At 34.1% G+C, this 16,578-nt stretch overlaps 1 protein-coding gene across 5 annotated transcripts in view; it reads right to left on the bottom strand.

Moving 5' to 3' along the window:
• The window catches only part of LOC106061542 (ADAM 17-like protease), a 29,989-nt gene extending 13,597 nt beyond the window's left edge, over window positions 1–16,392 (bottom strand). For 2 of the 5 annotated variants that reach the window (XM_056013362.1, XM_056013366.1), the window contains exons 1-11: window positions 16,233–16,392; window positions 13,469–13,592; window positions 12,414–12,547; window positions 11,370–11,458; window positions 9,901–9,995; window positions 9,721–9,788; window positions 9,195–9,319; window positions 7,495–7,593; window positions 7,059–7,160; window positions 5,259–5,376; window positions 2,769–2,873 (exon numbers count right to left, since the gene is read on the bottom strand). In XM_056013362.1, coding sequence (XP_055869337.1) covers window positions 2,769–2,873; window positions 5,259–5,376; window positions 7,059–7,160; window positions 7,495–7,593; window positions 9,195–9,319; window positions 9,721–9,788; window positions 9,901–9,995; window positions 11,370–11,458; window positions 12,414–12,547; window positions 13,469–13,592; window positions 16,233–16,293 — 1,120 coding nt within the window. In that variant the 5' untranslated portion in view covers window positions 16,294–16,392. Of the gene's footprint in view, window positions 1–2,768; window positions 2,874–5,258; window positions 5,377–7,058; window positions 7,161–7,494; window positions 7,594–9,194; window positions 9,320–9,720; window positions 9,789–9,900; window positions 9,996–11,369; window positions 11,459–12,413; window positions 12,548–13,468; window positions 13,593–15,463; window positions 15,754–16,232 lie in introns of those variants that run through there. The other 3 variants (XM_056013365.1, XM_056013363.1, XM_056013367.1) reach the window with 3 other exon arrangements.
• Window positions 16,393–16,578: the final 186 nt, after the last annotated feature.

Genomic DNA, 16,578 nt, shown 5'->3' with positions numbered 1-16,578 from the left:
TTGATTTGAACGTTGAATACAACTAGCTGTTTTTGTAACTCATGAGAGACAGTCTATGTCATAATACTAGTTAGTTGAGTTATAAGCACATGAGAGACAGTCTATGTCATAATACTAGTTAGTTGAGTTATAAGCACATGAGAGACAGTCTATGTCATAATACTAGTTAGTTGAGTTATAAGCTAGTTGAATAAAACTAGCTGGTTGTGTAACTCATGAGAGACAGTCTATTTCATAATACTAGTTAGTTGAGTTATAAGCACATGAGAGACAGTCTATGTCATAATACTAATTAGTTGAGTTATAAGCACATGAGAGACAGTCTATGTCATAATACTAGTTAGTTGAGTTATAAGCTAGTTGAATACAACTAGCTGGTTTTGTAACTCATACAGTCTATGTCATAATACTAGTTAGTTGAGTTATAAGCACATGAGAGACAGTCTATGTCATAATACTAGTTAGTTGAGTTATAAGCACATGAGAGACAGTCTATATCATAATGCTAGTTAGTTGAGTTATAAGCTAGTTGAATACAACTAGCTGGTTTTGTAACTCATACAGTCTATGTCATAATACTAGTTAGTTGAGTTATAAGCACATGAGAGACAGTCTATGTCATAATACTAGTTAGTTGAGTTATAAGCACATGAGAGACAGTCTATATCATAATGCTAGTTAGTTGAGTTATAAGCTAGTTGAATACAACTAGCTGGTTTTGTAACTCATACAGTCTATGTCATAATACTAGTTAGTTGAGTTATAAGCACATGAGAGACAGTCTATGTCATAATACTAGTTAGTTGAGTTATAAGCACATGAGAGACAGTCTATATCATAATGCTAGTTAGTTGAGTTATAAGCTAGTTGAATACAACTAGCTGGTTTTGTAACTCATACAGTCTATGTCATAATACTAGTTAGTTGAGTTATAAGCACATGAGAGACAGTCTATGTCATAATACTAGTTAGTTGAGTTATAAGCACATGAGAGACAGTCTATATCATAATGCTAGTTAGTTGAGTTATAAGCTGGACACGGTTTTAAATTTGATTCTATAAGACTGAGAGAAAGCCTTCATTGTATACAATTGTGGATAATATTCTTATCAAGGTACTATTTGTCATTGCAATTGTGGATGAACTTTATTATCAATAAACTAGGTGAGTCCATGATAAGACCTCCTGTATACTTATTATATAAGTACAACTAATAACAACAAGAGTTATTAACACATGGTATCAAAGGTAAAGCAAGCACTATATCTAATTACAAGAAATATTTACATAATATATTGGGGGTAGGTATACATCTAGTCTGCTTGAGGCAATTTTACATCTAGCATGTTAGGGATAAATACGTATTAAATTTATAAAGGCAGCACTAACAACACAAATTTTTAAAGAGAGAAAATGGTGAATGAAATATAACAAACTAAGGGACAGCACCGACCAGAGGATGAACCAATAACCCTCTAATGCAACAACTCCACCAAGCAGCAAGGCAGTGAACCTAAAACAGACATTATATCTGCGCTGGATGTGGTCAAATATGTAGGTCGCAGCTGAGACTGCATAGCCACATGTAATACTGAACTCGTCATTAATCTTTAGACTCAAAGAAAAGCCTTTTAATCATTAATACCTGTCATAAAATTGAAAGAAGCAGCTAGATAAAAAAAAAAAAAATTATATTAGAGATTTACTAACCAAATGAAGAAAAAAAAAAGTAAATTGTGTGAAAAATTGTTTACCAAAGAAAAATATAAATATAAAAAAAATTAGGAATAAAACAATGTAACCAATAAGTAAAACAAACTTTTGTCAAATGAAAATTTTCTTTTAAGAAACATACCTACTTCTGGTGAGGATAGATAAGATAAGAATTTTATTATTAATGTCTTGAAAAATACAATTTTTCATTAACAGCAGTATTTTAAGGATTTACATCACACATCCCTGATCATGATAATATGCTTTCTTGAAAATTTAACTCAACTGTAGTCATGAACTTATGTTATATATAAAAACGCCATTACCATACTACATTTTTTTTTTTACCCAGTGGATAAGATGGATATTAAGAGTCCCTTACAACAGAGCAGATAACTAACACAGGAATTCTTCGATGATTGGCAACTAAACCATTTAAGAGATGTTGTGACTGAACTTCACATTAGGTTTTACAGGAAATGTTTTTCCAACAGCTTACATTACACCAGCGGTTCTTAACCTTTTAGGCTCCGTGACCCCTTTTTACGACCCCCAACTCTGCCGCGACCCCCCCCCCGGTGCAAATACAGCAATAGAATAATGGACAAAAACAATTCATTTTTTTCTATGGTCATAGGCGACCCCTGGCAAATCGTCACTCAACCCCCAAAGGGGGAGAACCACTGCATTACACCCACAGATGGCAATAACTTGGGACTGAAATGAGGAGAACGCAGACAGGGATGCCCTCTAGTAACATGGCACTACATCTTCATAGGTCTCAGAGCAGAAGCCACCAGTTGTGAGAAGCATCACTGAGGAATGATCCCTATGAAGACACTGCCAAATGAGCCTAAAAGCACAGGAGGAACCAAGTCAAAATAAGTAAGTACTTTAGGTTGGTAAACAGTGAGGTGCTAAACTATAAAATTATTAACGGTCATTGAAGATAGATAGCCTTTATTCTAATTTACTTTGCAGGTGAACCCATGACCCTTACATGATTATAAACGTTCTTTTTTTGCCGGACAAACTAAAGAGATCAACAAGCTCACCGTGTGCAAAAGCCAGCAGAACTTCCAAGCTGGACACTTGTTCCTGGGATGAACTCATAGTAGAAATCAAAGCTGTGTTCATAACGAAATGGTCCTCCGACATAACTGAAACATAAAAAATGGCTTCAAAGACCATGCCAATCTTCATTAATTACTACCTTAGAAGGGCATGGTGATGAAGTGGTAGAGCACTTGGCTTCTGAAGACTGGGATTTTGAATTTCTGGATTTCTGGGTAGCTGACACTAGCTCATTTATAAAGAGTGTTTTATTATTAGAACACCATCCCCTTGGGAGTTATTTATGTCTGACTGATCAAGGCCATTATAGGGATGTGATTGCTACATTTCTAAGCTTTCTGGGGATAAAAATTATCATATCAAGACAAGCATTGCAGAGATGTTGCTGCCTCCGTAAAAAGTAATGAAAATCTTTTGCGCACTTTTTTCTTCTGAAGGCAAATGAATAATTCATTCCTGAACCAATTTTTTGTTAGTTTACTTCTGTAATGGAGGGGCAGTGGTTGAGGGGTAGAGCACTTGGCTTCCAAACCGGGGGGTCTCAGGTTCCGATCGTGGTGAAGACTGGGCTTTTTAATTTTGGGATAGTTGGTCGTTCTGCTGGCCACAAGACACCTTCATTAAGGGCAACCTTAGTATCATCTGCCCTATAGATCACATGGTCTGAAAAAGGGGTGGGGTGAACTTACTTTTGTAATAGTGATCATGTCATTCTGTGAAAAGAAACTAGCAAAGTTATAATGGACCTCATTCACCAATCATAAACAAACAACATTTAGTCACGTGATCTTATTGATAAAACAACGAAAAAAACTGTCATGTGACAACCTTCATGAATTAAACATCAGATCGTAAATTATATAGAAGATATAGAGAACCACGTGGCTAAATGCTGTTTGTTTACGATTGGTGAATGAGGCCCATTCTCTAATCAGTTACAGACTTCTAATTTTGCATGTTTCGTGTTTGGAACACTAGGCCAATCCCCTACCAGTACCAATGATAATAAGTTATTTCTTTTACACTTGTAGAATCTCTCTGGAAATGAAGAACAGATGCACATAATATACTTGTTAGTACTGCCATGAGACATAATTGCTTTGGAACTGTAAATGTCTAGGGTGTGAATGTAAATGGCTTGGGTGTTGCATTTATAATGGTTTATGACCCTGATTGAGAATGACTTGAGTTTCTGCACTACTTGTTACGTCGTAAGACTACAGCTACAGCACAACAGTTAATAACAATCACGAACTGAATAAGTCCTCATTTTGCAGACAACATATAGGTTTATTGCATGATAGATAAAATAAGTTTGCTGGCAAATAGAGCCATAGAAAATATACAATAGGCTTCACGTAATCCACGTGAAAAATGTCTATATATCTAGTCCACAACTTGCAATAATACTCTAAGTCATATCATAACATATCACACTCTCTTGTATAGCTCCTTACTCTCAGGAGTCCAAAGATCAACTAACTGAAATCACCCCGTGGTCAGTTACAGACCCAATATTTTCAAGTGCGTTGGCATGAAGTAGTTACATGATTACTAAATCACTACTAATTCACTTTGTGTCACAGTGGTTCTAAAACTAGTGTGTGACAGGAACAATCTTTTCAAGCTTGTATGTAGCTGACAATGAAAATTCATAGTCGCTGACAATACAACTTTGGATCCAATGGACAAGATTTCCAAGTTGTGACATCTCATTCATGAACGCAATGATAGATGCATTTCATATGAAACATATTTCAGCCTTCATCAATCAATCCAATGGTTCCTTATTTCTATCGTCATGGGTGCAAACAATTCATTTGCATTGATACCATTAGTTTCAGCTTCAAAGTTTTCTCATCTGGGAGACATGTTTCAGCCATATCTGGGTGTTACGTGGTGCGCACCATAGAGTGAATGTGGAATGGTGTGAATGCGTGTTGAAAGAGAGATGAAAGAATGGTTAGGTGAAACATACACACCCTGTGTATTTCATTTTTTGTGGCTAAATAGAAAAAAAAATGTTAAGAGAACATTTGCCATGTTTGACACAGATTTAAATCTACTAGATCAGTAATACCCAAACTAAGACCTGCAGGCCGCTGGTCATATCCGGCTAGTATATGTATATAGAAATGTTACTATGCATTCCCAGGAAATGAACTAAATGACCAAAGCAATAAAGTCTTTAACTCTTTCTCTCCTAGTTGACGATACCGTCGTTGATTTGACCTCATTAAATTAAATAAATGCTTGAGTTAATACACTTTACTTTGTGTTCTATAAAAAGAGCATGCATTTGCCTTTAATTATGTGTCAAATTAAAACATTTTGTAATAACAAACGAAAAATTTATTGATGCCTAATCATAACATGGTAGTGAAATAGTAATGAGCAAAATGAAGAATTCCATCAAATCAGATTTAGAAATTCATCTATGTAAGAATAATTTGTAAAGTCAACTACATTACCTTTACATATGCCGCCTGTGTAGGCTAGTCCTAATACTTTTTGGGGGAAGGGAAACGATGTAACCAGATGATTAAGACACAGCTTGGGATGCATGTAGAGCATATAGTACGCAAAAGACTGAAAATAAATAATGAAGTAAGCCAAATTAATATTTTTTTTAAAAGCATTGGCTTTTATATAATCTAATGAAGATTAGAAGCAAACTTGTAATATATTATCTGAACTAGTTGAAAGTTCTTTTTTGCTTATTCCAAATGAATAGCAAAAGACTGATATCGATTGCTAATTTTACATGTATTTTAGTTGCATGGTCACATGAACTACTGTGCTCATCCTTATGCAAAGACCATCCCCTTTGTAGCACTAATATCTATGCTTTTATGCTTGAAAATTTTTTTTTTATGGACAAGGTGATATCTTTTCTTATATAATACAGACGTTACTTCAAATAAGAAGATGATTACGTCCTACGCATCATGCAATTAGTCATGCATATTAACCAATGACCTAAATTCTGCCAAGTCACTGGTTTTCCTGGCTAGCTAAATATTTCAGAGAAAATGTTGAATTTTTCGTAAGTCTTTTAAAAGCATTCAAAAAATACCCAGATCTAAGGTAAAGCACAGAGCTCATCCAATACTGCCCGTCATAGTCTATGTTTGACAACTCCCTGGGCATTACTTTAAATAACTGCATAAATTAAGCACCAAAGCGATTTATTTCTTCTTCAAAGGAGAAAAAAAATCTGAGTTTTGAGGAGCTTAACACTTCACTGCAACTTGAATGGCATGAGGTGAGCAAAATTGAATTGGTAGCAGAGTTTAACTTTTGGTAGACCAAGACTAACACTTTTTTATGGATTCTAATTGAAAATTTGATGTGACATGAGTTACATGAACTCATTGTCAGTAACAGATGCAACACACATTTATTCAGTGACATACATCTTGATTTTTTCCATCTCAACCAGTCAACCTGCATGGTTCCCGTTCTGACTTATTGATGGTCCCAGGTTCAATCCTTGCAAGCTCGCATCCCTTGTCATCCTGCAGGAGGTTTGGTTTGGTTTCAACTCTGAAGGAACATCCGAAACATGTAAAACATTTTACAAGAGCAGCATTAATACAGTTTGAAATAGCTGCACACTAGGCAGGTTATTCCAGCTGGAGCTAGTGTCATTGGCCTTGCTTTTCTTCTCTGGTGCTTCTCTTCTGCTAGCGCTGTTCTCTTTTCCAATTTGTGCGCCAGTTTTTATTGTGCGACGCCATGATGCTCTGTTATGTGTTTCTGTCTCCCAGGTGGCTGGGTTTATGCTGAATGCTTTTAGAGAGTTTGGATGACAAGCTACCTTGCCAACAAGTTATTGCATATGTTAGCAGATTTTTAATGTTGCACAGTAAAATTTAGCCAAGATTTTCCTTTTTAGGATTTATATTGTCGGATTTTATATTTCTCACTTTTAGGATGTTCTTGAGTCCATAAAGAAAAGAAGCATTCACTTGAACAATATATCCTTCAAAGAGACTGGCAAGTGTTCATCCAGCATTACAAGACAAGTCCTTCCCTGGAGCCCCCAAAGGAGGACAAAGGAGCAGCTCCGAAATACATGGGGCAGAGATTTGGATGCAGATTGGCAAGATTGCCCTGAACCAAGACACCTGATGAAAGATGATTGGTCGCCTATGCCCCAGATGGGACAGATGAGTCCACCATAGTCCAATAGGTAGCTGACATTGGTCAGAGAAAGAAAACCCATCAGGTTTAAAGATATTAAAAAAAAACTTAATATCTATTCTTACATTCAGCTTGTCGTCAGCTGTCCAGGCAATACCATCCACATTAAAATGCACAAATTTTCCTCCATTTGGATCTGAAATTGTGTAGCTGGTGTAGATATACAACTGAAAGAACAACATAGTTTATAAAATCAACTGAAAGAACAACATAGTTTATAAAATCAACTGAAAGAACAACATAGTTTATAAAATCAACTGAAAGAACAACATAGTTTATATAAGACTCAAATGTGGGGGGTAAAGCAATACTGATGAAAAGTTACTAGCTTTAATAATATGTATATATGTTTTTACTTTAGTTTTTCTTCATTGTGTTCAGGTAGAGACATAGAGGCACTTACAAACTGGCCTATGACATGTAATTTTGACAGACAATATTTCTCTTCAAAATAAAGTCATGACATAAAATGTATATTAATATGAAAACACAAGGACTTACATTTTTTATATGTAAACTGATGTTTGTAAACATTATATTCTTTTCATAATCAAACACTGAAGCTCTGTAGATTGCATCAGCTTTCTGAACCAAGCTGACCTGGAGAACAAAAACATCTAATCAGTATTTTGTTTTTCTTAAACTAATAAACTTATTGCCTAAAGGCAGCACGGAAAAACCTTCTCCTAGATACCCCCTCCCCCCACTGGTCCACAACTGAGATTGGACCAAAGCGCTCTATAAGCATGAAAGTAGCGCTATATAAAAGCCAAAATTTATTTATTTATTTATTAAACAACTCGCTGATTGTTACCTAATAAAACTATTCAATGTTGTCAACATGTTTATCATCCAATTTAGTCTCAAACTACTATAATGCTAACAAGAAAAACATTTTAAAAATATATAAACTGTCTGTGGGGGAGTTCAGAGTTAATGCTGAAATCAGCATGCCCTAAACTGGCAGTATCAAAAAAGGTCCCTACTCCATCCTTGGATTAAATCTTGCCCAGACAATTAAGTGGCTGAATTGGCCATTCTATGACCCTTTCATAAGTCTATGAATAACATCTGGACCGCTTACTTTAAATGAACCCAAAATATGTTAAAGAAAAATACAATAAAAAAGACAGGTCAGAGCAGACCCTAAAATGCTCCACAAATCAGATGAAGGGCAATAGGTCTGGCATTGACTAATGTGCTCCTAATTGCCTCACAATGTCTGGAACATTGTGAAAAAGGGTTACCATTCTTCCCAATCTAAATTAGTTGCAAAGCTAAAGCAACCCAATCCTAAAAATTCCAAATCTGACCCTAAAACTTCAAAGTCATGTTTTAGGACTTATTTCAAAAACACTAGAAATAATGACATTGTTCAACAAAGTGTGCATGGGTGTAAGTTATTTCAAGAGTGCCTGACAGGTGAACTGATTGTATTGGCGACTAATGCTCTGGTTACAAAGAAAGTGCCCACAGATGTAGGTCAGGTGAGGACAGACAATTTGGTGTTGAAAATTTGGAAAAATAAAAGACACTTTCAAAGCATCAATGTTTATAAACCCACAAAAACAGGCTTTAGTTATATGAGTGACAATAATGATAGGCACTATTCTAGTTAGAGATCTTAATGCCCATTCACAATCCTGGTAACTTAGTCTATGACCTATGCAACTCTATTAATCTTTTCCTTATGCAAAACAAGAATCCCCCCCACCTTTTTTTTTTTAACATTCTGTATGCTAGCAATGGCTCATTATCGCTGCTAGATATTTCTTGAGTCTCTGGTAACTTGGAACTTTTCACAACTCAACAAGTACTTAATGATTTTGGCAGTGACCACTTACCTATAATAATGAATGCTAGTCTTTCTACAATCAATGCCAAGGCCACTAAAGACTCTGGAAGTGATGCTAAAGAAAAGCTAATTGGAAGGGATATGGCCTGCCCTAGAAAACAAAATCCATGTGGGGTAAAAATTCTATCCTAAGGGATAGGTGAAGAGTAATATTAACCAACTTATCTTTTATCATCTTTCTTGTTAGCATTCACTCTGTTTTGCTTGCTAAGGGACAGTTTTTCACAAGTTTGCTGAATCAGAAGTCACCTGTTCTATTTGTGTGGTGCGTTTGTTGCTATGTAGAACTAATACTAATGCATCAACTAAAGCAAGCCATACAGAAACGAGGTAATAACTAATTTACTATTAATGATCCACAGATCTGCTCACTATGTCTGCAACGTCTGGCAAACAGGTCATAGTCAGCAAACATATTCATAAGACAAGTAGTTCCTTTTGTAGATCTTTTTTTGAGTTCTGCAAAATGCCCTAGAAATTAGGGAAAAAAGAGAAAATTGGCTTTAGAAAACTTTAATTTAATCCACTTAGAAACAATCATTGCAGCCTTGACTAAGCAAAATAATGAAGGAAATGCAAATACCCGTTTCCGACCCAGCAAACATGATGTAAAAGGTTATCTGTTTTCTATGGACAATGGCTAACGAGAGTCATGTGGCCAGCACAATGACCGACTGCCTTTTATTTCTCCTAACTAATGTCAGGTACCTATAAAATCCTTAAGTCTTAGTCTTCATCCAGATTTGAACTTGAGATCCTTCGGTTTGTAAGCCAAACACTTTACCATTTGACCACTACATTCCCTTAAGATTAACAAAAAAATTTTTCCTTATCAAGAATTATTTTAAAATGTGTTCAACAATTATATTCACCTGCAGCTTTATCAGGCATACTATACAAAGTTTTGAATGTTTTAGATTGGTTGGCATATTTGTTAAGACTGAAAAGATAAAAAAAATAATAAAAAATTTGAAACTCAGAATTCCAAGTGTCATATACTGATATAGGATTGTTTTTTTTTTCATAGTTCTACTATATCAAAAATAAATTACCACTTCCAAGTCACATTTTTCAAGTCCGATGCTCTGTAAGCTAGGTATGTGTTATTCTTTGGGTTACTGTCAGCAGTTAAGTAGTACCAGGCAGGCTGAAAGACAAAAGTGGAAATATTTTAATATTTTTCTCTCTGATAAAAAAAGAAGTAGTCTTTCAGACCTTGCAATCTAGAGGGCAGAAAAATGTAAAGGCCATCTGTTTCTATTGCAGTTAAAAGGGTGTCATGTGACCAAATGAACAATGCCTTCACTTTCCCAAATCAATTATAGGTACTCCTTAGAGTTGGTTGGACTCATCGATGCCCCTAAAATCCTGATGCCAATCGGATGTCAAGCGCTTTGCCACTCAGACATCAGGCCCCATTTCTCTCTGATTAAATGAAACTAATTTGATATTTTATTGGTTATTTTTTTTTGCAAATGATATTTTAAAAAACTACCAGTTTGAAAGGCACCTGATTATATTTTGTTAACCTACACTAAAAGAAAAAATTACATTTTCAAGCTAGGGACAGTTTCTGTGGATGTAACTTTTAGGAAATATCTACCCAGGAGGCTAGCAGCAAAAATACCTAAAAGAAATAACCCTTTTAAAAAAGTTGGGTTTTTTTCCTTACGCTTATTTTAGGCCAAACATTTTTCATGATGCCTTAACTCTTTCTCTCCGTAATTATTTACCACATTCTGGTGGAATAAACCTTGGTATCGTCAGGAGAGAAAGAGTTAACTTCAGGACGGACAAGAAAACCAAGTCTCATGTTCTTTATACCAGTAAATAGTTGCTGAATGCCATAAAGACTAGCAGAAGAAGCCAACAGAGCTCCTAATCTGTATGTTAACAAAAATTATTTATACTCAATTGCAAATTTGTTTCAGCTGAACCTATCAAGAGAATTAGATGAGAGAATAGATGATTAATCTAATACCCACTTCTAAATAAGGAGGTGATGTGGCTGAGCAGTAAAGCGCTTGGCTTCCGAACCAGGAGTCTGGGTTTGAATCCAGGTGAAATGTTATTTGGGGTTTTTGGCACATCAGCATAATTTAGGCCATGTCGCGCCCATAATCCCTCAAGGGTGAATCCTGGTGAAAACTGGTATTTTTTTTATTTCGGGATTTTTTGGCGCCTCTGAGTCCACCCAGCTCTAATGTGTACCTGACATTAGTTGGGGAAAACTAAAGGTGGTTGGTCGTTGTGCTGGCCACATGACACCCTCATTAACTATAGGCCACAGAAACAGATGACCTTTACATCATCTGCCCTATAGACCACAAGGTCTGAAAGGGGAACTTTTTACTTTACTTCTAAATGAATCCTACATGTTAATCTGCACTAAAAGCAAAAATTAGGATAAATCTGAATCCAATAAAAAAAGATAATAGTTACAATAATAATATTTATTTTCAATAAACAACTAAATGGTATGTAGATAACACAAAATAGTGCAAACAGTTCATAAAATTACCTCAATAACGTAAATATTATTGACTTCAAATACCTGTATTGACCACAGGACATCCTCTGTATGGGCACTGACAATTATGCTAGAATTATCTGTAAGTAACAATATTATAGACAATTTTTAGTTCAATATTTATTTCTATTTTATATTGTTTTTTAACTGGAATACAGACTTCAAAATATTCAAACAAACATCCGTGAAACAAACAGACAGTCCAGTAAACTACCTCCCTCTCAAGTCAATGTTAGCCAGCAATCACTAAAAGAAGTGGCTCAAACAATAATATTAATAATAATAATCATCTTTATTGTCCATAAGGAAATCTGTCTTACAATTTGTGCATTACACCAAACAAAACATTATAACTAGAAAAAAACAAAATGTACATTCACACCAGACTCACTCATAATTTACATAACAAACTGAACAGTATCGATATCCTCCCACGCATAGAGCTGTCTACAATAATTTGAACTAAGATCGAGACAAACAACTTTAAATTATCACCTTAACAGCTAGAATAAATCCCACACACCCACCCCTGATCTGTAGGCCCACCCTCATATCCTCTTTATATGCCCCAGTTTAAATCCCCACAGCCTGCCCATATTAACACTACAGCCCAACATAACCAACACTATGCCCACCCTTATAAACTGTGAATCATATCCTCTTTGAATCAACTTCACCTATCCCTTAGTCTGTTGGACAGTTGGGGCACCACATAAGATTTGTCAACCATCTTTCTCCATTCCTCTCTGTATTTTGCCTTTGATAGGACCTCTTTCAATGGCGTCATGCCAATTCTTTTATGTTGTCTTCCCATCGCTTCCTATTTAAATGCCCCATTTTAAATCACCTTAGGCTAACCCTGCTAGCACTACAGCCCAAAAGAATCAACACTTTGTATGGCCATGCTGAATAGCTGAAAAAAAAAAACAATATTGATTTTCCTTGGCTCAAACTGCAAAGAATAAAACTACCTTGTCTGCCAAAGACATCAAACATCTAACTTGGTATAGAACTACTATACATATATATTATTACCTGTACGATGTCCAGTAAATACTGTGGCAGTGTCAATAGTGAATGGTCTCATTTTACCATAGCCATTAACCAGATAGGTTTTAAAGTTTCTAGCTAACACAGTGGCACCTGACTCTAGCGTTAAATCAAAACTGCTGTTTGATACAGATTACAAAAATAAATAAAAAATTTTAAACTTCTATATTATTTACTATTTGTACTTTTATGTTTTGTTTTCTATATCAAATTGCAATTTGTAGATTAAAAACTTACTGTAAAAACAAAAATGTAAATTCAAACTGAATTGAGATAATTAGCTGTCATGTCAAGCATTTTATTTAATATGGACTAGTCCAAAAAAATACAGACCTTCATCAACAGATGCCTGAGAAATATCCTAAAAATACACTGGTATGACAAAGTAGAAAACACCAAACTGTGGGAGATGAGTGGACAGAAAAACATAGAAGTGCAGATCTTAGAGTGGAAGTGGAGATGGATTGGTCACACCCTTAGAAAAGATACCAGCAGCAGAGCTAGGCAGGCCTTAGAGTGGAACCCCCAGGGAACAAGACGCAGAGGAAGACCAAAAAGAACATGGCGACGCAGTGTACTTGAAGAAGCAGAGAAGACAGGGAAGAGCTGGGACACCATCAAAAAGCTAGCAAAAGACCGTGGAGAGTGGCGTGTTTTTGTCGAGGCCCTATGTTCCACGAGGAACTCAAAAAAGTGATGATGATGAGTCCAGACAGTTAAAAACTTGATAGGACTGAAACTGTTACAAGACGAAACGTGTAGATAGAATAAATTGTAACTGTAAGTGACATAACCATTCTATTCATCAACATTAATTGCCAAGTACCAATGATTTAAAAAAAAAAAACTTTAACATTAAAAAAGTAAGCAGTTTTTACAGTTACTGTGAAAACTATAGCCCCTTTAACATATATTAAGTACAAAGCTACAAATGTAGACTAAAGATAGCCTTTAGGTGATATAAATAGTTATTTCTAAAACTAATAATAAATTTAACTGGATCTAGACATCTACATATTTCTGTTCAATTGATAACTTACATATTAAAAACTTGGAAGTGCACACGCTTTACTAATTGTGTCTGGCCAAAAGATCTTTTAATTCTCGTGAATTCAGAAATATAATTGAAAGTCTCATAATATTCAAAACTTGATAGGCACAGTGCTAGCAGTATGAAAGGAAACAGCACATAAGTTAAACAGATTAAGAAAAAGCTCTTTTTCTCCGTAATTATTTTTCTCATTCCAATAGTATTATTCATTTCGCTCATTTGTATTTCACTATCCTGTTATGATTAAACTTCAATAACTTGTTTTGTTTGTGATAAAAAAAAATGTTATATTTGGTATTGAATTATAGGAAAATGCATGCTTTTTTTACACAACACAAATTAAAGTTCATAAATCCAAAAACCAATTTAGTTTAATGGGAGTCAAATCAACGTTGGCATCGTCAATTAGGAGAGAAAGAGTTAATCTTAACAGATAAGTTGAAATCATTTAGCCAATAAAATTGAACATATTTCTTCCATTATTTTCAAAAGACATATCTTGAAGTGATTTTTTTAATACTGAAAATCACATATTTGATTTAAATATATATCATTTACATTTTTTTAATTTTTTTTTTATAAATAGGATACTTTGTTCTTTCAATATACAATACATTACAATATAGGATATAGATTTGGCTACAAGGAGTAAAAGCATATTTAATTATGTATACCAACATGTTATGTAATATTTGACCAAATATGCTTGCTAAGGTGGATAGATTTTTTTTTAAATACTGTCCTAAATCTCCTACATGCCTAGATCAACACACGCTTAAAACAGATTTTCTTTTTTGATAGAACGTCTGTAATTATATATATAATAAGATAACACAGATCTAGAGTTTATACCTCTTTCACGTTCCCCTCCATTAAAATATTTATATATATCAATACTGCACGATTTATTTCCCTTTTTAAATCAAACAACATTAATTAATTACTACTAATTAATCGATTAATCTGTTTATTTATTTATTCATATTAGTTAGGGACAGTCAAAATGAATAACTGTGCAAAGTTTCAACTTGATCCACCAATTTGACCAAAAATGGGAAGTGGGAGTAATTACATGAAAGAAATTTGTACCAGGCAGAGTGAGTTGATATAATTTTATAATTGATTTAAATCTAGATCTAAGCTTTGTAAAAGCAAATGAAACTTATTGATTACCATGATTAAATTGATTAGAGTCTATAATTATATAATAATAATATTTTTCTAGATCAGAGGTTCTCAACGTTTTTAGCTCTGCAACCCTTTTTCACAATTCATCACTTATCCGCAACCCACTACAGTAAATTATTTTTGATTATCAGTATAAGTAACTGTGCTTATGCTAATGTTACAAAATTATTATTGGAGGCCTAATGTATATATCTGATTTGCATAGTCAAAGCTTTGTGTTTAATCATGAAACAATATGTAATTATATTCTTGAAATATATGTTTTACATTATGTTATCCTTATCATCCAATTACAAATAAATGAAATAATATCTTTATGACATGCATTTATTTACTTTTCTATTCCTTATTCACATTGCATATATATGTAATAATTTTCTGTGTTTAGACTAACAGTCTATTTAAAAAAAATGTTTGCAAATGGAACAAGGTGCAACACAGACAAATTATAGAAATTTTTCGCTGTTAAACTATTTCTGTCTCCTAAACATCTTCAACTTTGACTTTCATTGGATTTCTAGCTAGTGCAAATAAGATGTTAACGTACATTTGGATAGTAGGATGAATCAGATTCAATGTCATTTTCCTCATAGAGCAGATAAAGTTGGAAGCATGTAATTATTATTTTCGTTAGAAATGACATACTGGGGTTATTCAATTTCTGCTTAAACTAATGGGACACAGGGGCAGGCAGAAGAAACAGAGGTGCTAATCTTAAAAGAGTGACCAAGAGCTGCGGGAAGACAAATGAAGTGACACTAGAACAGTATGGGAGCTCAACAACAGAGTTTCTTACCATAGCACTATGGGACGCCCATGCTTTCCTGCCCTGCTACCATTAGTTCATCCAAGGTTCATGTTGTCCAATGTGTTATACATTTCTAAACAAAGTTTACTTATTAAAATTCATATTTATTGATGCTTTCTTCAACCTTTTTTAAAAATGGACACAGTTTAGTTCCCGAATTACAGATTTAACATGTTTGTTTGTCATTGTTCATTATTTTTAAAGTGGCGGACCTTTATCTTCCCTTATATCTTAATTATTGACTATTAATACTGACTCTTTGGCCATATAAATGACAGCATTAGCTTAACCTTAATAAAAATATATCTGCTGAGACAAATTTTTAAAAATTAATTCTGATTCAGTTGTTGCAATATCTATCATCAAATAACAATAAACTTAATTCCAATGAAAAAAAAACTTAGTATGTGACAAGTTTTACAAGTTGGAATGGACAAAAAAATCCACATTTTCGATGGTCATAAGCAACCCCTGTCAAATAGTCTATAGACCCCTAGGGGGTCGCGACCGACAGGTTGAGAACCCCTGTTCTAAATCTATCTAAATCATAGATGATTTAATTAGATCGCTAGATCTAGATAGATAGATCTACACAATCTACATCAAAATCTCTAGATCTATGATATCTTATCTATGTCTGTCATTCATTGTGATTGTCACAGTCATCATAGTAGACCTAATTAGTATTCATGGTATTCAATGTCATAGTATTTAGTCAAGATATCTAATTTTAGATATTTAATTAACTTTAAATTACCGCTTTCTAAACTAGCAATAATGCCAATGTAACAAAAAGACAGCATAACAAGAAATGGCATCCAGAAAAGTTTACAAGAAAGCTAGAAATCGACTATCTTTTCTACTATAATTAATTATATTGATATTCACAGAACCAATTAGACGCACTTCTAAAATTTGATATTTTAAAATTTCGTCTAGATCTAGATAGAGTCTAGAATAAATAAATCTTGATCTAGAATTACATAGATGCAATATTATATTAGTATATTATTAGATCTAGATTCTATATCTAATAGTAGAAGAAGTAAGCATTTTAGCTTTTGTAACACATCTCGAGTACAACTTAGTGAAGTTTACAAAAA

The sequence above is a fragment of the Biomphalaria glabrata genome, chromosome 16, assembly GCF_947242115.1.
Source record: "Biomphalaria glabrata chromosome 16, xgBioGlab47.1, whole genome shotgun sequence".
Taxonomy (NCBI): domain Eukaryota; kingdom Metazoa; phylum Mollusca; class Gastropoda; family Planorbidae; genus Biomphalaria; species Biomphalaria glabrata.
The sequence above is the reverse complement of the archived record's forward strand: the minus strand, read 5'-3'. Positions and strand labels throughout refer to the sequence as shown.